Source organism: Pseudochaenichthys georgianus, chromosome 14 (assembly GCF_902827115.2).
Source record: "Pseudochaenichthys georgianus chromosome 14, fPseGeo1.2, whole genome shotgun sequence".
NCBI lineage: Eukaryota > Metazoa > Chordata > Actinopteri > Perciformes > Channichthyidae > Pseudochaenichthys > Pseudochaenichthys georgianus.
The window spans coordinates 15885565-15910106 of record NC_047516.1 but is presented as its reverse complement, the minus strand read 5'-3'; the positions used below and the strand labels follow the sequence as shown (position 1 = coordinate 15910106).

At 39.6% G+C, this 24542-nt stretch overlaps 2 protein-coding genes across 3 annotated transcripts; one reads left to right on the top strand and one right to left on the bottom strand.

Annotated features, from left to right (window-relative positions):
- Positions 1-8111: 8111 nt before the first annotated feature.
- nf2b (NF2, moesin-ezrin-radixin like (MERLIN) tumor suppressor b) lies at positions 8112-19805 on the bottom strand. The gene is made up of 17 exons (XM_034098802.1): positions 19446-19805; positions 18611-18726; positions 17681-17806; positions 16780-16902; positions 16203-16286; positions 15857-15925; positions 15645-15727; positions 15424-15499; positions 15200-15337; positions 14458-14532; positions 13846-13959; positions 12717-12839; positions 12323-12540; positions 11354-11456; positions 10770-10909; positions 10509-10680; positions 8112-9959 (listed from the first exon to the last, which is right to left on the bottom strand). Exons 2-17 carry the CDS (start codon positions 18698-18700, stop codon positions 9912-9914), a joined length of 1782 nt encoding a protein of 593 aa, XP_033954693.1. The 5' UTR covers positions 18701-18726; positions 19446-19805; the 3' UTR covers positions 8112-9911.
- Positions 19806-20291: 486 nt separating this feature from the next.
- mettl27 (methyltransferase like 27) lies at positions 20292-23103 on the top strand. Of its 2 annotated transcripts, none has more exons than XM_034098807.2 (6): positions 20292-20431; positions 20899-21033; positions 21316-21444; positions 21855-21990; positions 22180-22272; positions 22400-23103. In XM_034098807.2, exons 2-6 carry the CDS (start codon positions 20914-20916, stop codon positions 22606-22608), a joined length of 687 nt encoding a protein of 228 aa, XP_033954698.1. In that variant the 5' UTR covers positions 20292-20431; positions 20899-20913; the 3' UTR covers positions 22609-23103. The 2 variants fall into 2 exon arrangements, with proteins under 2 accessions (XP_033954698.1, XP_033954697.1); XM_034098806.2 differs by having other exon boundaries at positions 20292-20435.
- The last annotated feature ends 1439 nt before the right edge of the window (positions 23104-24542 follow it).

The following is a 24542-nucleotide window of genomic DNA, read 5'->3' as shown; positions in this document are numbered from 1 at the left end:
CTGCCAGTTGCACCAGAAAGCCTTTGTAATGACATGTTTGAACAAAAATAATAATGCGTCAGTTCAAGTGGAAAGCATATATTATAAAATATGAAGTTCTCATTTTTCTTCCTGGCTAACCACTCCTGAGGCTGCACATGGTTACAGTATAGGGACAGAAATACCTAGCTGTCTTGACAAACAAAGAAGCAACCGGATTAAACACGCACACACACACACACACACACACACGCACACACACGCACACACACACACACACGCATAAATCACATTGAAACAAGCCCTGTAGATATAAAACCGTCAGTGGGAATCTACCATGTGTTCTGTGCAGTCGACTGTCACCAGAGTTTGACTGATAAAAGAAACCCCCGCCGGTCGAGATGACTGATGTGCAGCATTGACCTTGCCAGGTGAAGACCATTTTCAAACTCACACACACTCGAACAATCGAACAAGCACTTGTCTATTGACATTGTGCCAAGGTGGTGGAATATGTACGCAAAACAAGAATTTATGATTTGCTCACAGCTTTTACATACTGTAAATACATTGGAAAGAACTTGCTTTACAGTGAGTCATAATCCAAACTAAAATAGTTACAGCACTTAACTCCCCATACAAGAGTTTATCTTGAGCTAAGCACCTCCATTCTCCAGAGATTTACTCAATGCACAACAGTGGTGTCAATCTTTCAAAAAAAATGAATTAAACATATTTCCAAGAATGTGTAAATATTTAAATCCCTATAATACAGAACATCGTACCACTGAGCTAAAACGTATCCTACATTTCCTGAAATTCCACTTTTCTATAGAAGGGAAACAGAAAATAGATATGGCTCCATGTTTGACTTTGTTCTCAATATATCTCATCCGGCACTAACCACACATTTCCCCCAAACTATAAAATCATAAATTAACTGCAACAAATTTGAATAAAAATATTGGCCAAATAATCTCAGCTCCAGTCAATTACCATAAACAGAATGAGGATGAGTGAAGATAAATCTGCCCATTCTTGTCCTATTGTTCCTCAAACCATGGCCCAATTGCATTAAGAGCAGGTCGTCGGATTACATTCAACTGTTCTTTTCTTTCTCAGGCATTCATTCCTCGCCAAGTTCACTAGGGCGATATCAAGCAGGGAAGCAGCTTTCTTTCATCTGCGCTGGAGGAGAATAGCCACGAAAGGATCAATATCTCTGAAGAACAATACAGTGCGTAGTTCCCCTGGTGCCAGTGCGTAACTTGGCTTCTTCCCAGGATACAATTCTGCAGAAGTGTCCCTAATTCTGTTTGTATTGAATGTATGGTGTTGTGCTGAAGAAAACATATTAAAACCCTGTGGTTGTGATTGTATTTGATGACATCCCGCTGTCACCCGACTTCACCTTCTCCACATACACTCGTTGAAACAATGGGGTTTGCATTTTTGCATTCATTTTAGCTTATTGCTGAGACGAGGCCTCAAGGATCCAATTATTTCACTTCTTTAAATGCCTTCACAGCAAAACCCCTTCAAAAGCACGTTCTCCCTTTCTCTCTGTGTAGGACGTGATTGCCCTCCTTTATGTCTTTGCAGCCCTTCCTCTCCAGTCAGCACTGCCATGCAATTCACCGTCTCTAAATGTACCTCTGCCCCTTCTCCTATTACTCTAATCTGTGTGCCAAATGCCATGGGACAGATTGCAGCTGAAACAGATGGGAGTAACAGTCTTTCCATAGTGAAAGAGAAACTCATCTCCAGGGAAAATGAACTCTGTGAATGATACTCATTCCCCCGAATCTGATATTCCTGTGGCTACTGGACATCCTGCTGTGATGAGTCCCTGCGAGGGAAACCCTCTCCCTCCACTTATCTCCTGCACTCTTCAGTTCTTAGAAAGTCATTTTCTGTGTGTAATCATAATCTCATCCAAGCAGATCCAGCCTCGCTACTGACAGTTAAGGCAGCAGAAGGCCCTTAAAGTGACTCGGTAATAGGAAAATCTCATTTCAGCTCTTTTAACACACATTGTCACAAAAGTGAGATGACACCACGTGAAGGACAAAGGAAGTATGTTACGTAGGTACATTGTTCCGAAACAGCAGACTCATTCATATAAATCGAGTAATTGAGTGAGCAATGTCGGAATTGAGAAATGAAATGAATGTCAAACTTGAATCAGGATACGACTGACATGTTAAATATGTATGAAATACATTTTTCAAGGCCATGCCTTATCACTGAAGTACTTCACGGTCTGCACAAAATAGTAATTCATTCAGTCTGCAATCCCTTTAAATGTTCTCTGTACTGACAAAGACAAAAAAGCGTAGATTTTTTCTTTTGACATTCAATTATGTTTAGGAGCAAGATTGTTTCCTATGGGTTAGAAGGAGTGGAGGTACGGGGTAAAAGGGAAAGGGGGTGATAGGAGAGGAGAATATGACTCATTTTCTTCTCTCCCCTGCATTAACCTCCTTTCTGTCTCCTTTGCCTTCCTCCTTCATCTGAGCCTTCTCCCTCAGTTTTCAAGGCAAGCTCCTTAAAAGATAGTCAGAATATAAGTATTTTCTCTTAGAAAGACTTCATATTTAATTAATTGTTACAAATAAACATGTTATGATGTAAACCAGAATGATCAGCTGATGAGGCGTACCTGCAGTTGAGCATTTCTCTGGTTCAGGAGCTGCATCTCGTCCCTCATCTCCCTCTCCTTGTTGAGCCACTCCTCTTCCTTGTTGAGCCACTCCTCCTCCACCTCTCTGCTCTGTTTCTGCTCAGATGTCTTAAGAATCTCCTTCGTTGCCAGCTCACACTCGATCTGACCCTCGAGGACTTTGTGTTGTGTCTGCCACTCTGTCTCTCTCTGGCGGGTCTCCTCCAGATGTTCCTCTTCCAGTGCCATCACTCCCTTTCTGTCACTGGTGATGGCCTCCTCCTTCTCCAGACTGGCAGCTTCTTCATTCTCTGTAACTAGCCGTCTGCTTTCTCTCTCTTTCTTTAACTCCTTCACAGCTTTGTCAAAGGAGGGTTTCATCTCATTGAGCTGATGGTGCTGTTCCTTCCAGGATTCTTTTTACCTTCTCGGTCTCCATTTTCTGGCAGTGCAAACTTTCCTCAAGGAGCAGACTTCCATCTCTTTTTCTTTACTTTTTTCTTTCGACTGTTTTTGACTGGCTCTTGTGCACTCTTCACCAGGCTGTCAAAGTATTTTCTTGCCTTACACTTCCTTTTCTCTTCCTCCCAGGTGAGCTCCTTGCTTACAGTCTGTTCTCTCAGAGAAGCATTTTCTGCAGCCAGCTTCTTGTTTTCCTTTTTGGAGTCCAGCAGGGCTTGTCGAAGGATTTTGCTATTTTAGAAATACTTTTCGGGTCTGGACCATTTTGCTTAAATTGTGAACTCATGCCATTTAGGTTGTAAAGGGTTTTGAATGTATTGCAAATACCTGCAAAATTACCTCCAGTAAATGTAAATCCTTCAGTCCTAAATGATGGCAGTTATTCTCAAAACATCCTAGTAAGCATAAAGTGTTTAGTAGTAATTCTCTGTAGTAAAAAGGCTGTTTCACATGACATTTTGTACACATTTCCAATAATGCTGGATAGAATTTAGGCAAGCCAAACAGACATTAGATTCTCTGCAATTACAGTGGGGCAAAAAAGTATTTAGTCAGCCACCAATTGTGCAAGTTCTCCCACTTAAAAAGATGAGAGAGGCCTGTAATTTTCATCCTAGGTACACCTCAACTATGAGAGACAAAATGAGAAAGAAAAAAAAAATCCAGAAAATCACATTGTCTGATTTTTAAAGAATTTATTTGCACATTATGGTGGAAAATAAGTATTTGGTCAATAACAAAAGTTAATCTCAATACTTTGTTATATACCCTTTGTTGGCAATGACAGAGGTCAAACGTTTTCTGTAAGTCTTCACAAGGTTTTCACACACTGTTGCTGGTATTTTGGCCCATTCCTCCATGCAGATCTCCTCTAGAGCAGTGATGTGTTAGGGCTGTCGCTGGGCAACACAGACTTTAAACTCCCTCCAAAGATTTTCTATGGGGTTGAGATCTGGAGACTGGCTAGGCCACTCCAGGACCTTGAAATGCTTCTTACGAAGCCACTCCTTCGTTGCCCGGGCGGTGTGTTTGGGATCATTGTCATGCTGAAAGACCCAGCCACGTTTCATCTTCAATGCCCTTGCTGATGGAAGGAGGTTGTCACTCAAAATCTCACGATACATGGCCCCATTCATTCTTTCCTTTACACGGATCAGTCGTCCTGGTCCCTTTGCAGAAAAACAGCCCCAAAGCATGATGTTTCCACCCCCATGTTTCACAGTAGGTATGGTTTTCTTTGGATGCAACTCAGCATTCTTTCTCCTCCAAACCACCAAAAAGTTATATTTTGGAAACTTCAGATGGGCCTGCGTAGTGTGTTACTGATGGTAGCCTTTGTTGCCTTCAAGAAAGCATCTGCAGTCTCCAAAGCCTGATAAGGATGTGTGTGTGTACAAAACGCAACAAACTCTTACTGATATGTGCTGGGTCCAGGCTCAAGGGCGTATGTCACTCTCAACTCTTTCCAGGATATGCAGGGGCCCTGCCTGCCAGTAGCTTTGCCCATATCTGTGTTGATAGGTAATAGATTAAGAGCGGTGAATCAGCTTAGAAACAGGAAGTGCTCAAACGTTTGTGTGAGTTCATCAAATGTAGCAGTGATTCCATGTCAGCCACAGCTTGTCACAAAAAGTCTTACTTATAGTGTATCTAACAAACTTAAACTAGCTTTATTAAATGTCAAGTCTCTGGCAGGAAAAACATTTTTAATCAATGATTTTATCACTGAGCACAATCTTGATTTTATGTTTTTAACGGAAACTTGGATTGAACAATATAACAGTGCAGCTGTTCTTAAGGAATCATCCCCTCCCAACTTTAGTTTTATGAGCCAGGAAAGAATGCATAAGAAAGGGGGTGGAGTTGCTATTTTGTTCAATGATTCCATTCAATGCAGGAAGACATCTTATGGTAACTTTGCTTCTTTTGAATATGTGGCCCTTCAGCTGAAATGCTCCTCTCGAGCTCTGTTCCTAAATATCTATAGACCACCCAAATACTGTGCAAGCTTTTTTGATGACTTTACTGAACTGCTGTCTATAGTGTGTATTGACTTTGACCATCTAGTCATTGTTGGTGATTTTAACATCCATGTTGACAACCCCCAGGACAGAGGGGCTAAAGAACTGTTTTGTGTCATTGATAACTATGGACTGACTCAGCATGTGACGGAGCCCACGCACAATAAGGGGCACACTCTGGACTTAATTATCTCAAAGGGTCTGAATATCTCTAAGGTTGTGGTGACTGATGTTGCACTCTCTGATCATTCCTGTGCTTACTTTGAGAGCTCTATTTCTGTTCACAAAAATGTTCAAAAAGAGGTAACCACAAAGCGATATTTAACTGAAAATACTAGGGAAATGTTTACTCAGAATATTTCTTCCACACTTGCCCCTGCTAACATCTCAGTAAATGAGCTAGTAGATCATTTTAATTCAAAAATTAAAAATGTTATAGATGCCATTGCTCCAACTAAGGTAAAGGAAGTGACTGGGAAGAAAATATCTCCATGGAGAAAGGCCATGACTGTGAGAGCAGAAAAAAGAGTGTCGAAAAGCTGAACGTAGGTGGCGAAAAACAAATCTCCATGTTCACTTTGAAATCTATAAAGAGAGACTTGGCCTTTATAATTTGGAATTGAAAAACGCACGACAGTCTTTCTTCTCTGACATCATTACCAAAATCAAAAACAATGCACAAGCCTTGTTTGCTACCGTCGACAGACTAACTAACCCCCCAGTGTCAGTAGCCTCTGAATTTCTATCCACCAGGGCGTGCAATGATTTTGCCTCCTTCTTCACTGACAAAATTCAGAATATCAGACAAGCAGTCAGTGCCTCTGCATCAGGTACAGCAAATGTGTTGTCCCTATGTCCACCTAATATCAATTCTAACACCATGACACAATTCCATCAGTTTAATGATAAAAACCTAGAGGACATTATTCAACTTCTGAAATCCTCCTCCTGCTGCCTTGATATTATTCCAACAGGATTTTTCAAAGATGTTTTTCGTTGCACGGCCTCAGATCTACTTCATATAGTAAACACATCTCTTCACTCAGGTATTTTTCCACAGGCCCTGAAAACTGCAGTCATTAAACCGCGCTTAAAAAAGAATAATCTAGATGCTTCAGTAATGAACAATTACAGGCCCATATCAAACCTGCCATTTCTAGGTAAAATCATTGAAAAAGTTGTTTTTCAACAGTTGAGTAATTTCTTGCATTTAAATAGTTGTTTCGATGTGTTCCAGTCAGGCTTTTGTCCGAACCACAGCACTGAGACTGCTCTTGTAAAGGTCTTCAATGACATCCACTTAAACACAGACAGTGGCAGAACTTCAGTGTTAGTATTATTAGATCTCAGTGCTGCGTTTGACACTGTTGACCACAACATATTACAGACTAGAAAACTGGGTGGGACTTTCGGAAACAGTTCAAAATTGGTTTGAATCCTACTTAAAGGACAGAAAAAATACACATCTGAGTTGACAAATATGACATGTGGGGTACCTCAAGGCTCCATCTTGGGGCCTCTTCTCTTTAACATCTACATACTACCACTGGCTCAGATAATGAAAAACAACAAAATAAGTTACCATAGCTATGCGGATGACACACACATTTACGTAACTATTTCACCAGGAGACTATGCTCCAATTCAAACATTGAGTAAGTGCATTGAACAAATCAATGACTGGATGTGTCAGAACTTTCTTCAATTAAACAAAGTTCTGAAGTTATCTTCAGTAGACTGGACTAATGTAATGGTGTCTTTGCAGGTCTCACTAAAAAATCTATTAGAAAGCTGCAGCTAATTCAGAACGCTGCTGCTCGAGTCCTCACTAACACTAAGAAAGTGGATCACATCACTCCTGTTCGGAAGTCTTTACACTGGCTTCCTGTGTGTCAAAGAATAGATTTAAAAAATACTGCTGCTGGTTTATAAAGCTTTGAATGGTTTTGGCCCAAAATACATTTCTGACCTACTGCTAAATTATGAACCATCCAGATCTCTCAGGTCTTCAGGTCAGCTTTCTGTCCCCAGAGTCAGAACTAAACATGGAAAAGCAGCATTCAGTTATTATGCTCAAAATATCTGGAACAAACTCCCAGAAAACTGCAGGTCTTGCCTGGCCTTCTTTGGTCCCAGCTCTCTGCAGGTCATTGACTCGGTCCCCCCGTGTAGCTCTGGGATTTTTGCTCACCGTTCTTGTGATCATTTTGACCCCACGGGGTGAGATCTTGCGTGGAGCCCCAGATCGAGGGAGATTATCAGTGGTCTTGAATGTCTTCCATTTTCTAATAATTGCTCCCACAGTTGATTTCTTCACACCAAGCTGTTTACCTATTGCAGATTCAGTCTTCCCAGCCAGGTGCAGGTCTACAATTTTGTTTCTGGTGTGCTTTGACAGCTTTTTGGTCTTGGCCATAGTGGAGTTTGGAGTGTGACTGTTTGAGGTTGTGGACAGGTGTCTTTTATACTGATAACGAGTTCAAACAGGTGCCATTAATACAGTTAGCAAGTGGAGGACAGAGGAGGCTCTTAAAGAAGAAGTTACAGGTCTGTGAGAGCCAGATATCTTGTTTGTTTGTAGGTGACCAAATACTTATTTTACCGAGGAATTTACCAATTCATTCATTAAAAATCCTACAATGTGATTTCCTGGATTCTTTCCCCCCATTCTGTCTCTCGTAGTTGAAGTGTACCTAGGATGAAAATTACAGGCCTCTCTCACCTTTTTAAGTGGGAGAACTTGCACAATTGGTGGCTGACTAAATACTTTTTTACCCCACTGTATGTGTGTTTGGATGCACATTCAAATGCAGAGAGATTACACATTACATAAAATCCTATAATTCAAATAATATACTTAGATGGATGTTCAGCCTTGATGGGTTCTTCGCTCCGTGGCTAATGACATTTTACTGACACATTAGAAAGCAATAATGATTCAATGATTATCTATGGACAACCTCTACTAACATCAGGCAAAACAAAAGCATGTTGTATGACCACGGTTGTATTGAAATGATATACACCAAAACAACTTGATAAATGAAATAGGTCATTGCAGAACTTTGTGAAATTGTTACATAGTAATCACTTCAACGTAAACCGTAGGTACAATATTGTTTTGTGTGTCAAATATTTTTTTAGCACTCGCATTGTAGTAGTAAGTAGCAGTAAAATCCACTTCTGGAAAAACAAAAACAAACATTTAATTCCTCCACAAAGAAAACATGTGTGATGATGTTATTTAAGGATTTATAGCACAAATAAATAAGGTTGAAGATGCAAATTAAAGCACTTAAGAAATGTGTTGATGAAATACAAAAAGAACACTTTCACTGGGACATTTTACACAATACAGTTTACACAGGACCAAGGTTAGCCTAATACCCAACCATGCAATAATGAACCAATCAATTGTCTCCGTTAGGTCCATAATGATGTCGATCTAAAATAAACACCCAGAATCTCTGGCTGTACATATGGCATCCAGCCTCTCCCTTTTTAACAATATAATGAGGACTTTAGTGTAAGAAAAGTTACCCATCTCAACATGTGTAAAGTCTCTACTTTGCTACTATTAGATTTAACCAAGCTACATGTTAATAGCCTGTTTGAATCCGTTAGCAATATTGGAAAAAAGGCTGTTTATCTCAGGGGAAACACATATCTGATTGTCTCCAACACTAACCCTGAGAAGTACACCATCTGAGGAAATAAAAGAAAACCGGAAGGTCAAAAAGTCAGGGTATGATATCCAACCCAGGCTCAAAGGCAACCCCAATGCTAAGACACATAAGCACAATGATAGCATATACGAACCTTAGTAACTCTTATCATAATAGTAACAAATAAAGTTCAAGGCACATCAACAGTCTAGATACAAAAGATAAAAAGTTGAAATGGCAAGCTTGTGTACTACCTTTGTTCTACATTACTATGTGTTGAGGCACTGGAAACAATAAAAAGGCACCTGTGTGTAAAGGCAGCTCAAAAACTAAAAAAGCAAACAAAACCACCAAAACAAAGATCAACACTGCATTTAACATTTTATGGAGTGTCTCCTCTAGAAACTGTCCCTGCTGCACACGTCCGCTTCTCAGACGTCTCTGTGAGTTGTGATTACTATTTTTACAAATAACTTTTATGAGCAAGATTGTTTTCATTTACACCTTAAGTTGTCAATAATCAAGAGTTATCCTTACTGGTTTTTTAGTGTTCAAAACTACATTATAAAACAAAATTGGGAAATGTGTAATTTCAAATTTGGGGTTCTTTCAGGTCATTTTTTCCCACGTTTGAGAAACACTTTGCTAGTTTGAAAGAAAGTGACCGTATTTACAAAATATTTGTTTACAGATGTTCAGTGTTTATCCAATGGCGACTAATGGAGGAACTTGCCTAGAGCCAGTTTACGATGAATTTGAACCTCAATCCTTGCCCTAAAATGTCATTAAGGCATTATTTTAAAACGTGTCATGAAGTTATGATATGATATCTGACCATCTCACAGCTAAGCATCCCTTAAAAACCACAAAACAACATCAGCAACTCGACACAGCAACATGCAACCGTCTTCAGCACCACGTCTTGAATCAGTGTCACAAACACTTTATAAAGAAAGAAGGTGCTGCAGTGTGGAAGGTGGTAGCAACTAGTGGCTGTTTGTTGTCGGTACAGATGTATGGTCTTCCCAAAGCACAGTCATGATGTGTGCGAGTGTCTGTTTGTTTCAGTCAGGTCAAAAGTCACAACAGCTGGGCCCACGTTGCGTTTCTTGCAGGACTCGATCACACTTCTTCAAAGTAAGCCATCTGAGACATGTACGCAGAGTTTCGCTGCAAGACACGTTTTTTTAAAAGAGAAAATGTGGAATAAACCGGTGTGAAGAAATGTTTTTAGTGATACAACGAGAAGTTAAGTAAACACCAATACTGATTAAATGAATACAACAGTACTTCATATGCTACACATCTTAAATCAGCTGGGAACTACATATTTAAATATTGAAAACAGGTTGCCTTTAAACTGATGGCTCTTTTGGCTCAAAGAATATCTGTTTATTAAAGTATAGAGGAGAAAGTTTGCGGATATAAAAGCAATTATGATAGGGTATTTTACATAGTTCAAAAATAAACCTGCCATCATGAATTGTCTCTCTCTATTACCAAATGGGATAAAACTGTAAAAATATTATATACAAAATTATTTTATAATTGTATAAGTCATTTAATATCTCCATAAGTATATTAATAAATAAAAAAATATCCATTTAAACAATGTTTGTTAATCACATTGACTCACCATTACTAATTAAGATGACACGATTGTGTGTCACGATAAATAATGAAATAACTTTACCATTCCATTAAAAGACAGATACGTACGTTGCTCTGAGGTAGGTAGACCGGCTCCTGGTTGTACCCGCGGGCCTCGTGGCGCAGGGTGTAGACGCCGGCCTGCTGCTGCTGCTGCTCCTCCAGCTTCAGTGACTCGATCTCCGTCTTCAGCTCCTTCAGCTGGTCCTGCAGGTGTTTGCTCTTCTCCATGTACTCCAGCCTGCATTCATGCATCACAAAGTATCACACACATACACACACAGATCTGGACTGTCTTTCTAAAGTGTACCCTACAGGATGTCAACTCACCTCTCTCTCTCGATCTCCATGGACAGCCTTTTCATGTCAGAGTCTTTGAAGTCCAGACGTGTGGACGTTGATTCATAGGAAAAGTCGGCAGCTTCAGGAGGAGGGAGGGGGGCAGGGGGAGCAGAGTAGGCTGCTATGAGCTAAAGGAAAGCAAACATGTGTCATATGAGTACTGTAATGTGTTTTCACTACTACATTACAGTCCGTTTACATACGATGGCAGGAAATGGAAAGTGATACACTATACAAATTATTTTAACTACTGTAAGTACTTGGTGACAGCACTTATTGGCGACAAAATCAAATGAAACTTTTTTTATTGTACCTATTCCTATCCAACTAAATCCAAAACCCTTGTATGCATTTCTCTGTCCAAAATGTTGACAACAGCTCATGTTGTGCTTTACATTGGGTGCTTTAACAACAACAATAATCCTCTCTTAATGCACTAACCGTCACAGAGTCAGGACTCATAGTGTCAAAAGTATCTTATATAGATAGATAAATGGCCGTAGCTAATAAAACATTTGCACTGTATTAACTTGGATTTGTCACAAAGAGCCGCAGTATGATCATCGTCTCACAGGATATGTAGTTTTGGTGATCTCCAGCAGCTTCTGCTTGGCTCTCCGCTCGGCGTCCTTCGCCTCCGTCAGGTCCTGCTTCAGGTGGTCGGACTCCTTCAATCTGGAACCAGAGCTTTGATTAGTTCAAGGCTGAAGGAAGACATTGTTACTAACAAACTAGAGCAGGGATGGGCAACTTGGATGGTGGTGGGGGCCACGTAATGTATGTACTGGCCACCAGGGGGCCGCAGATTCACTTGGAACACACACTGACATCTTCATTGACATTTTATAATCTTTCAGGGAACATCCGCTAATAAGCTCGCTAAACAAATATCAGTTCACAGAAATGGTATTTAATTTTTACAAGTGGCATGTTTGTATTGAACAGGTTATTTAACAGTGGAATAAAACTATTTTAAACTATTGGAAAGCACGGAAAATGTGAGTGCATTGAGATTAACCATTAAGATGACAGAAACATGAAGCCATGAACACTAACCCAGACATCGGTTGTCTAACTTGAACCTAGCTAAGACACTTGTAGCCTGTCTCTGCTGACGTACAATAAGGGGAGTGTCAACACAGACACCTGTCAACCCGCACTCTGCTGTTCCTCAGCGCCGCGACCCCTCCCTCCCGCTGAAATTATGAATGAAAAGCGTATAGTAATCATAGATAACACGGCAAGGTCCGTCACAGTTTGTTTTCATCTGATTTCAAATAAACAAAGTCTTGGTTTTTAGAATATTAAACTTGTTTCGCCAAATTCAGATGATAAAAACAACTTTTAAGCTTGTAACGACATAATTACAAGCTGCAACTTAACGTCACAGTGTCACGGGCCGCCATTTGCCCATCCCTGCACTAGAGGCTATTACAAGCAGAAGAATGCAGATTTACCTAAATGGTAACTATTTATGTATTTTTATTGAAAAATAAGATAAATGGATCTTAGAAAAGATGGAAGTTATTAAATCTAATGACCTCCTCTCAGACTGCTCCACCAGTTTGACGGCCAGCTGCTCGGCCTCCCTCATCTTCTGCTCCATCAGCCGCTTCTCCTCCTTGGTCTTCATGGCCGTGACCTCTAACCTCTGCCTGTCCTGCTCAGCTTCTGCAGCTTTGTGGGCCAGAAGCGTGGCCTCCTCCTCTGCAATCTGAGCCTTTTCTGCCAGCAGGTCCGCCGTCTCCTCAGAGCGAAGCTGGAGAAAATACATTGGAACATTTAAATAGCCATTATTAGGAATGATGGAGACATTAGGCTTCGCAATGGTATCCAGTTAACAAGAAGCTACTTAAAGCTTGTTAGCCAAACGGGAGTCATCACAAAAGCTGAACAGTTTCAACAGTTATTTCATGTGGAGGATGAAGCTCTCACCAGAGCCTCGTTGGACAGCCGCGCCTCGTCCTGCAGCTGGAAGAGTCTTCTCTCCATCTCCTCTTTTGCCCGTTCTGCTTCCTCTCTCATCTGTTTTTCCCGTGCCAGGATTTGCCGCTCCATCTACATTGATGCCAAGAAGAAACTCAATAATGTAAGCAAAGAGAACCAAGCTTGATCAGCGATGATAAATAAAACTGTAGTTTCTATATGTATGCATGGTGTGTATAGAGTTGGATCAATTTCTGGTTTTACTGGTTCAGTGTAAAAGCCTTAACGCGTCTGATTTTATAAAAAAGGGCTAACAGGCATTTGTGATTTTGATACAAACATACAGATACTACAAATGGCAGACGCATAAGAAGCAACGTGTGTGTCTCAAATCCAACTTGTTTTACACTACAAGCAATATGACAGCACGATTCAAATGTGGATTCACCTGCAGCCTGTTGTGTCCTACTAAAACTCTAATTAAACTAAAATACAACACGATGAACATTTTGAACGTATAAGATTGTCCGCTCTGCTTCAGCCAAACGACTCGCTGCACCCGCACTGCGAGGGGGACCCAAGTTCCCATCAGCAAAACCACGTGGGTTTGCTATCCTGGCTCCAAAATGGTGGAATGAGCTCCCCATTGACATCAGGACAGCAGAAAGCTTACACACCTTCCGGCGCAGACTGAAAACTCATCTCTTTCGACTCCACTTCGAGCGATAGAACTATTAACAAAGCACTTATATACTAATAAAGGGCTGGCTTATCTAAAGCCAGTTGAGTAGCACTTGAAATGTTTTGGCTCTATGAAACCTGATGTACTTATATGATTCTGTTTTCTTCAAGTTTGTATCTTGTTGGTCGAATGCACTTATTGTACGTCGCTTTGGATAAAAGCGTCAGCTAAATGCAATGTAATGTAATTAGTCTGCGAGTACCACCATCTTGGATCTTTAAATCAAAACATAGAGGAGATATCATGTACAAGAAAAGAAGGGATGGGCAGCTGCTGAGTCAAGTGTGACACCTAGTGGTAATAATAGTTTACCAGTTCAAAAAGGTTTACACCAGCAACCCTTCATACTGTGAACAATGTTTTTCTTATTGCTCGCGTGAAGCTGGGAGCACTGACCTTCTTGCGGGCCTTCTCTTCTTTCGCTTGAGCCTTCATCTGTTGCACTTCAATGGAGTCCACCTTCCTCCTCCTCATGAATAGATCGTGATTGCCAATGCACAACTGCAGGATCTGAAGACACAGGAGAGACCAGACAATAAATATCTAACTTCGGTACCACTTTACAATAAGACTCCCCTTATAAAGGGTTTACGAATAGTTTGTAGTTCATTCATTAATTAGGTTGTGAACACTTTATAAGTCATTAATAAGCTTTTATAAGACATGAGATAAACAGGACAACTGTGACCGTTTGCTTGCCAAATAGTGAGCCCACAAGCATCTGTACTGCTAAGTCTTATATTGGCTACCTAGCTTACTTCGTCTTGTTCATCAGCCAGCATCCTTGGTATCTGTTGTTCACTGAGTTGATTCTCGCTAAGTAGCCAATATAAGGCTTAGTCACCTTGCCAAATAGTGAGTCTGTGTTGACTAAATAAAGTGTTTACAACCTAATTAATAACCTAATTACGAACCCTTTATAAGGGTAGTCTTATTGTAAAGTGGTACCCTAACTTCATATAGCTCTAAATGTATGATAGTGCAACATTCAGAAAGAGGCAGACCAACCAGCTTGTTGACACGCAGTTGAGAGGAGTAGAACTTGAAAACATCTTTCTTCTTATCCAAGGGTTTGATGGTGAACTGCAACATGGGAAAGTTAAAAAGTGAGCATTGTTTGGACATAGGGATGCGCATCGTTGACTTTTTTTACGATACCGATACTCGACCGATACATATCGTGATACTTTCATGTTGCATAAGGGAAAAATTGAAGCGCTTTATGATATAGTTAACACAGGGTATATGCAGGAATCCTGAAGTCCAATGTAATACCTTTTAAGACCTTTTTTTCATACATTTTAAGACCTCATCGCCACTTCGAGGTTTAACCGGTTACCTTGGCGACACACTTTACCTCACATTGACTATATACAGTATTGATTGTCCTTCCTCCTTATCTTCCAACCATTTGGACGCAAACTTGCATTTCCCCATAACGATGTTGTTTAACAACCTGCGTAAACGGACCTTTGTGCTATCAAGCAGTGAGCGTTCGATGTCCTGTTCAGATGACGTCAAACCCAACAGGATGCCATAAATAAACTACACAGAATCACACTACACACCTACGGTTTCTTGGCAGTTGTGTTGTAAATTATATCTATAGTAAGAGAACAAATCATGTATGGATTTGCAATTTCAATACAGCTAAACAAGCCCACTTGTTGTTTCCACACAATATTCATACCCCCATTTTGACAGAAAAATGCTCGATGAAAGACCGGAAAAGACAGTCCGCTGCATTTACCTCCTTCTCGCTGTAAGAGATGTTGCGGATGCCGCTCCAGGGGAAGGATTTGTTGGGGTTGAGTTTGCTGTTGGGGCTGTAGATGTGGAGACCCTGAGCATCCACTCCGAGAAGCAGGTCTGTGTCCCTCTTATTTTGCTGTGAATTGAAACAACAGTAACAGTAAAGGTGACGTATATATCTTTTTTTAAATACCATAAAAGGCAGCATAAGATAACACTCACAGTAATGGCGAAGTAGCTGACACCGTACATCTCAAGGTCCTGAGCGATTTTAAGGTATTCCATCTCAGCCTCATCCCTGTATGGATGATGTAAAAATAAAGAAGGGAAGGCATATCGAATTTCTCTCATTTTAACTACTGTATTCAGGAAAACTGTCTCTGTGCAGGGGTTCATTTCTCTCTACATGCTGAATTTCAGAATCCCCCCCGCGTGGGTCCTACCTGGCGATGCCTCTGTGCTCGGCGTACCAAGCCGTGATCTTCTCCTCCCACATGTCCGCCGTCATTTGGTATTGCATCAAAACCTACAGGATCAGAAGAATACACATTATGGACTGCATACGCACAAACAAACAATGTGTCACTGATCTACCAATTAGGTATATTAAACAGATAATAACAACAAATAACAACAATTTGAAATGTGCACTTACTCTTTTGGGCAGAAGTTCATCTTGTGCGAGGAAGCCCGGCTTATGGAAACTTGGGTCATAGTCCCCATACTGCGATTGAGAATAAAGGGGTGGAAACGAGAAAAATAAAAAGATGGGGACGTTACTTTTGCACATTAGCAAACTATATATGTATAAGTCTAACTGAAAATAAAATATTGATTGTTTGCAAAAACACATTGATCTAAGTCTTATTAAAGTGTGCCGTATATTCTGTTAGGTCCATACACAGAGAGATACTTTGTATAAAGCTGGTCAAAACATGATTTTTAATCTTCAGGTCTTTGCCGAAAGCATACCTGAAGGGAGGAACATGAAGCTTTCTTACCTTGGCCTGGACGGCATAGGACGCCAACAGGACGGACGCTTCAGGGGAACAGAATATCTCTTCATCCAATATCTGCTTTTTGACCTATACAAGAATTTGAAGACACGTAGGAACATGTATTAATTAAACCAAGGAAACATCTTCATTCGGCAACAAACATGTTCTCTAAATCTTTGTGAATATTACAACAGCCTGAGGAGCGCGCGCGCGCACACACACACACACACACACACACACACACACACACACACACACACACACACACACACACACACACACACACACACACACACACACACACACACACACACACACACACACACACACACACACACACACACACACACACACACACACACACACACACACACACACACACACACACACACACACACACACACACACACACACACACACACACACACACACACACACACACACACACACACACACACACACACACACACACACACACACACACACACACACACACACACACACACACACACACACACACACACACACACACACACACACACACACACACACACACAAAAAGGATCACTTCAAGGCTTACCTGTAAGAAGAAGAGGTGCTGAGTTATCTCCTGGACGAGCTCTTCTTCTACTTTCTCTGGGAAGAATTTAGCCAGGAAATGAAATGTTATGGGCGAGTCCTTGGGAACCTCCTGGTCCAAGACCTTAGAGAGCAAATAAGCACCATCATTTCAGACCAAACTCACTAAAGCCAGAAGTAGGGCTGCTCAATTAATCCTATTTTAAATCGCAATTACGATTTTGAAAACAACATAATCGAAATAAAACGATCGGTTTTTCAGTTGAATTCTACTTAAAGTTCAGGGTAATCAACTGTTAAAAACATGCTGTTCAAATTGTTTTTTTTCAATAAATGGATGTTTTCAAAGTAAATGGATAATCGTTTGGAATAATCGTGATATCAATTATTGACCCAAATAATCGAGAGTATGATTTTTGCCATAATCAAGTAGCCCTAGCCAGAAGTGCATGATCAGTATTATGTAATAACTTGCTAGCAATAATGTAATTCATCAATCATTAGAATAATCAATGAATGAGAGAAAGGAGAATTGACCAACATTAACTCCTTCTTATGCAAAGTTTGCTGTTTTATATAATTACAAACTGAATACTTTCTTTGATTGTTTTTCAGATAAGACAAACAATTTGAAGAGGCACCTTTGGATTGTGTGTTTGGATGGATATTGTTTACATTGTAGAAACAAAATGATTATTTGTTTAATCAAAAGACAATATACAACATGTCTGTAAATGGATAATTATGTTTGTTATAGCCTTCATTTAGTTAGCCTCATCTTTCTAATCTGACTGTGCATTGTTGATAATATTTGAACCCCATGACGTCTGGTATCTTGGTCATGTAATTTGTTTTGTTTAATAATCCTCATTGCTCCATTTGACCTTCACTCCTTCACTCACCCGTTTCTCTGGTTTCAGCCAGGCGTAGGTGTCCTTCACCGTGTACCTGAGTCCAAAGAACCAGGTCTCTCTCAGACCAACGGTGCGACACACCAGGTCAAACAGGTCTTTGCCTTGCCACTTCACCTGAGAACAACAGAGAGTGATAAAGACATGTGAGTTAAGATGCTGAAAGCTAATGTGTTGCTGCTGCTCTGTATTCCCAGGAACTGTTTAAATCAACCAACAAGTGATGCTCCTTTTTCTAAAACAGAATATCCCTTTAGTCTTCATGGTCAAATGTTGAAGTGACTGATTTGTGAGGGTTTTTCAGTATTGTTTAGGTGAGTTGGGCCTGAAAAGTAAAGGATGCCTTCAATAACACAATCAAAAAGAATCAATATTATCGAGTAAAAAGCAGGGAGATTATTTCCCTTAGCAAATGTTTAAAACATTTCAATGGGTCAATCATGTTCTAGGTAAGTTGATCACAAGACAAGACGTGGCAGGGCCGGCATATACATAAATGAGGAAACAAGCTGAACTCTTGATGATGTAATGCAAAACAATTGTTTATAATTAGGTCAGTTTCAGGCTATTCTTCAGTAAGCTTGTCCATAAACTACATTACATGTCACTTGTTAGACGCTTTTATCCAAAGCGACTTACATACATTCAATACTGTGGGCAATCCCCACTTGAACAATTTAGGGTGAAGTGTCTTGACTGCGGAATGTTGACTGCAGCAGGATTCGCCCCCGTGATCCGAAGATCAGCGCACTTACCACTGAGCCACAACCTCCCATAAATCTAAGATGTATTGTGAATGTGCCAATAACTGGTTACAAATACAAATGCAGAAAATCAATGGTTATACCTGGAAATGAAATCAAACATAGCCCATCCAGATACAGAGATGAATAAAGCAACCCTGCACGAAAAAATCCTGACCTCACAGCTGAACTCCATCTCAGCATCCATGGTGATAACTTTGACTTTAAAAGTCTTCGGCTGTTTCTTCTTTAACCCGAGGATAGACATCTTGAGGGCGTTGCTGTCAAAAGAACCTGTGGAAAAGAACAAAAGTACAAGTATTTCAACATTCAACTGCCTTCAGGACAAAATGTGATAAGACGTGGTACGAATGATTTATTTTAGAGTAGTTTAATGTAGTAAAGTACTGTACTTGAGTGTCTTTATTTCATGCTATTTTATACCTCTACTCCAGTACAATTTGGAAGCCAATATTCTTAGCATTTAGTCCACTACTATTTGGCAGTAGTATATACAGATTAGGAGCTCAAACCAAATATGAATAAACTAATAAATAAACTATAATATATATGTATAGGGGAACATCCTGCAACAGTATATAAAGTTATTAAAATCAGCGCTACCTTAAACAGCTGTGAAGAACAATTGAATGTAGTTATAAACATAATCCAGTAATTGAATGAATATACATCTAGATGCAAATACTACTATAAAGTATATTTTGATGACAATACTTTTGTACTTGTAGTCAAGTAGGATTTTTACGCTTTACAAAGTATTTTTATACTGTAGTATTTATACTTTTACTTAAGTATAACATCAGAGTACTTTTTCCAATACTGTCATCACACGTAGTGACTGGTAACTCATTGTTTTTAGAGTTTGTGATGCAGGTCAACTAGCTCTCAGGCGATACTAATGTGTTGTTTTAAGCGGTTTTACAGCACACACAAAAACAGTTACTTCTTTGTTAAACACAACATGCAGCTGAAATGTAAAAGAGGCCTATTACCAGTGAGTAAAATAACAAACTCCTGCCGTCCAACAGGGCCCAGAAGAGGCTGGGGGCTTTCTGTGTTGTTGGTGAGTCCAATGCTAAGCTAACTGATATTTCTACACAGCGTTAGCATTCCAGCTATTCCACAAAAACCGACCAAAACAAGTTGTAGAAAAAACGGAACTTTTGAACGGTCTCCATAGTGAATCGTGGCGACTAAATTTACTTTACGACTATTCAAGTTATGTTTAATATCACTTTAATTAACTTTGCTAACGTTATCGGTAGCTACGTGCTGGGTTAGCCTGCTTTTTAATATCAGGAGGACTCCGACTTTCCAGAAGATTTTTGTTTTGACTAGTCGCTCTGCAGGTGGGAACAAGAACAGCAGTTCGGGATCATAGCTACTGCGCATGTGCAATAATTTGGAAGCATTTATGCCGCTTTCAATGGTTGTAGGGAAAATGGGTTTCAAAAGCTTAAAACAAAAATAACGCTTCATTTTGTAAAAAAAATCCAGGGCTTTTAAAAGAAAATGTAATGTTAGATTGTTTTGGATCTGGAGGTGCCATCTATGGTCTGACAGAAAGGAGTTGAAAAACACAGCCACCTTTGTGTAGTCTGTAACCGTTTTCTACTGATTTACAATCTCCATGTCCAAGTAGTAGACGGTGTTTGTGTGTGTGTCTCTTTGTGTATGCGTTCAGTATTGCACTTTCTCTTACATAATCACACATTCGAGTGTATACTAGCAGGGGATTTGTTTCTGTCAAGTTGTCAAGGTTTTTCTTTTGTATTTATTTTTTAAAGGTTATATTTTTAAATGAAAACATGTGTGTCAGATATTACGGTGGCCGTAAACGCAACAACACGGAAACCACGAACCCCACACAGCTATACATACTTCACTCATAATAATAAAAATACAGGGTGTAATTATAAACATCCGAGGGATCCAACTTGATAAACTACTGAAGAAGAAAACAAACATCGAAGCTACTGTAGGTAACTCTGTCGCTAACATGCATGTTTATTTATTTTAAAGGCTGGTTGAAGTAGCAGCAGGCTATGTTTTTAACCATAGTTGAGGTCGGACATGAACAGTGCAGTTCAATCTTTTAAATAGGTTATAGTTATTTACTAATGCAACAATAAGCAATTGAAATCAACATGGGCTTCTGATATATTAGTTGCACTAGTTTCAAATCATTCCCATATTTTCCTCATTTGACACTATTACCTGTGTAACATCCCAGAATTGATTTGGATATATTTTCAGATTGTTTTGGCTACATATGAAATCACAAAATAAATCAAATGAAAACCAAAAAGTAAGGTTGATCAGCTTTTTAGAAAATTAATGATTTATTAGGATCACCATGCCTGCTGAGCTCACAGTCAAATAAATGTTATGACAAATGTTGTTTTTGTTATTTTACATTTACTTGTTTGTCATTGCCTTCACCAGGTTTGTATAGGCCTAATGGCAGCCACCACTAAAACTTTGGAAAATGTGAAAGCAAATATCTTATCAGCTCATAAAAGCATCACGTCGGCAGAAAAGGTGGACTTCTACAATTCATGGGCAGAGAACTATGATCAGGTGAGGTAACTGATGTACAATAAAAGTGAACTATTGGCAGTATTTTTTTCTGGTTACATCTATGAGAAAGTAACTTACTTATTTAGTATATTTCTTTGCAGAAATGAAGGGAAACAACAAGTGAAAATAAATACTAAGTAAAATTGTTCAGTCCAACAAAAATAACAATAATACAACCTTTTCCCCCCCTATATCTTGACAGATTTGGTTTTGCAGTGCTCTTGTTTACTTTCTTTGTCTGTGCTAAAAGCCACTGTTCCTTGTAAACATTGGTTTGAGTAGGACGTGGCAGTTCTGGAGTACCGGGCACCGAGCCTGGCAGCAAACTGCGTCTCCTCCCATTTCAGCGGTGATTGTGGAGCAGCTGTAGTGTTAGATGTGGCCTGTGGTACTGGACTGGTGGCCAAACAGGTACATTCCCAAGATAGAGAACAAACTCATGCATTTATATAACCCTAGTCAGAATCAAAACTGCATACTTAAGGTCTGAATACAGTAATATTTAGTTTAATATTTTACAAAATCTAAAACTAGAAAATATTCTATTATTTTAGATTGATGTTTAGTTTGTTTCACTTTAGAAGATTTCCACTCAATCCATCCTCTCTTCTTGAACATGTTCCTGTAGGTTTGTGAATATTTATTATCACAATTGAATTCAAAAGTGATTCTCTTGTTTACATCAAAAACCTTTATTTAAATATTTTCTCTTTTTTGTCTTGTGTCTTGAACAGCACATTAACTATTCTTAAATGTTTTCCATGTTATACTGAGTTGACGAGTATAACCGATAAACAACCAGAACTGTCTCTGTTGTACAGATGAAGAAACTTGGATTTGGACACTTTGTGGGTATTGATGGAAGTGAGGCTATGTTGGACTTGGCCAGAGAGAGTGGGTTGTACCAGGATCTGAAGCAGTGCATACTGGGAGAGGGGCCACTACTTGTCCAGTGTGGTAATGCAATGATTTAAATTATTTAAGATGTAATTTATCGTTGTGATTCTAAAGGCTATTCTCAAGTGGGTTGGGTGAGCTCTACTTTAGAAACACATTTTGGGCAAGACTCTATCTGACATGATTTTATGGCTATTAATATGGCTACTTCTTTACTCTGCACCTATTCCCTTTCTTTTTCTCCTGCAGGTTCGTTTGATGTGGTTGTGATTGTTGGAGCTCTGAGTGATGGTCAGGTCCCGGTTGGTGTCGTCAGAGAGTTGTGCAAGTGCACCAAACCAGGTAAGAGTCTTTTTTGTATTTTGCATCAAATGCAGCTCAGATCATCGGTTGTGCATCATTATGTCTTCACTTTTGGTAAGTTTAGATCCTTCAAAAACACCACTGCACTCTTATCTGTTTCCACCAGGTGGCTACGTTTGCATGACTACCAGAAGAAACCAGGACAATGTAGAATACAAAGAGGCCCTGGAGCGAGAGCTGAAGCAGATGGAGGCCGATGGTCTGTGGACGTGTGTGGAGGTCTCTGAGGTGGAAGACTGGGAGCGAGCCGTGTCAGAGCATGAGGACGGATACATACCTGGTGTTGTGTACCTCTATAAGAGACTACAACTATAGTAGTAAAGGTAGATGTACAAAACACCTCAAGAAGGTAAAACATATTCTGATGTAGTTCTACAATTGTTTGCACACGTATCAAATAGGGCTGTGGCGATACACTAATCTCACGATACGATACGATACACGATATTCAGCCAACGATACGATATATATCACGATATTCAGCCAACGATACGATTCGATACGATTCGATATAATTCGGTACACTTATATCATTTTCTGAAAGATTTTAAAGGGACAGTGGGATTTTGGTGACATCTTGTGAGTGTTCCATTGACTTGGATTGAATTAATTCAACTGAAAACTGAAAGCATCAAGTATACAATATATGGCTTTGACAGAGCGTCTACAACTTGCAAATGCTGGACAAATTGAATCAAAAGATGTGGTGAGAAAATTAGTTTCATTTATTGAAACAGTGCAAACTGTAGCTGTAAAGTGCAGTATCACAATGGACAATGGAGAATGAAAAGGTGCAGCAGGTGGCCGAACACGGGGATTTGAATGGGACTTGTTAGAAATTAAAATCAATGTTTTGATGGCATAAAGTACCTTAAACATACCGTCAGTTTAAATGCTGTTTTATACTGAAAAACCAGAAGTTGTTGTGCACAACCAGTGGTTGAGCTTTTATTCTGAAAATCCTTCATCTCCGGTTAGCATTTAGCATGTGGCTAATATACAATTTCCTTTTGAGGTGAATTTAGTAGCGATATGACACGGAGTGTTGCACATCGAAACCTACTGATTTCAACACTACAACTATAGACGTCGAGATATTATTATTGCTGAATATTAAATGAAGGTACAGTTTATTTGAATACGTTTGTTTACAGACGTGGGTAGCATGAGACAACATTCGGAACTACCGGAAATGATACCAGCCGTGAGGTCTTTTTGGAGTATTGATTACAGCGTTTAAAATGTATTAAATGAAAAGTCATGAAAGAGATAAGGAGGAGAAAAGGCATGTTTAGTTATATATTTAATGTGCAATGTCTGAATCCTCTGTAATGCGAACATTGGAGACGTGGAGGGCCGATCCCCAGCAGCGCCAACCCGCCCACAGGGAGGATTCAGCAGAGGATATTTAACAGCTGGAAAGGTGGAGCTCGCTCTCTTCCCTTCGCTCACGAGAGCCAGAACACAGCTGTTTTTCTGACTGAACCATCTTCTGCTTGTAACATTTGCTTTTTATTAATTAAAGTATACATTTGAACATTCTCAGAGACTCAATCAGTCTCCTTTTTAAAGCTTCTCTCCTGGACGCGAGTATAACGAACACAGTTATCAGACTTAATGTATCGATACCCGCGGCTGAAATATCGATACTTTCTCGGAAAACTAAATATCGATATATATCGCAAGATCGATTAAATTGCACAGCCCTAGTATCAAATGTGTTATTCTGAATCTGATGTTCCTCTTGTTTCATCACATAACAGCAACATTCAAATAAATAAAAGAGTAATTTAAGTGTTGCTTGTTTTAAGTGTTTGTCTCCATATATAAACTTTACCTGCAGGGCAGTGATGTTCACTTACTGTAAATGATGTGAATCTGGATCAAACTTATAAAGGTCAGTAACAGTCATGTCATGTCTGTAATGTATCATAGACAATAGAAAATGAGGCAACTTGTCTTGTATCAACACTACTTTAGTGTTAGTAATTGATTTAGTGGTGTGTAGGGTGACGATGGTGATGCAAATTGAACTTACAGATTTACAAGAAACATGCTCGTGTGTACTGTCCTGCAGCAAAGTACAAAAGCAACACAAGTTTTATTTGTACACATATTACTGTGTGATAATACACACTAACAACAGAAAGTTGTTTCTTTTTTTTGTGGCAAGTTCAAAGCATTAGATGTTGAATTTAGATCTTCCTAATTGGGCTGTAATACATCTGCCGGTAGATTGGGGATAGATC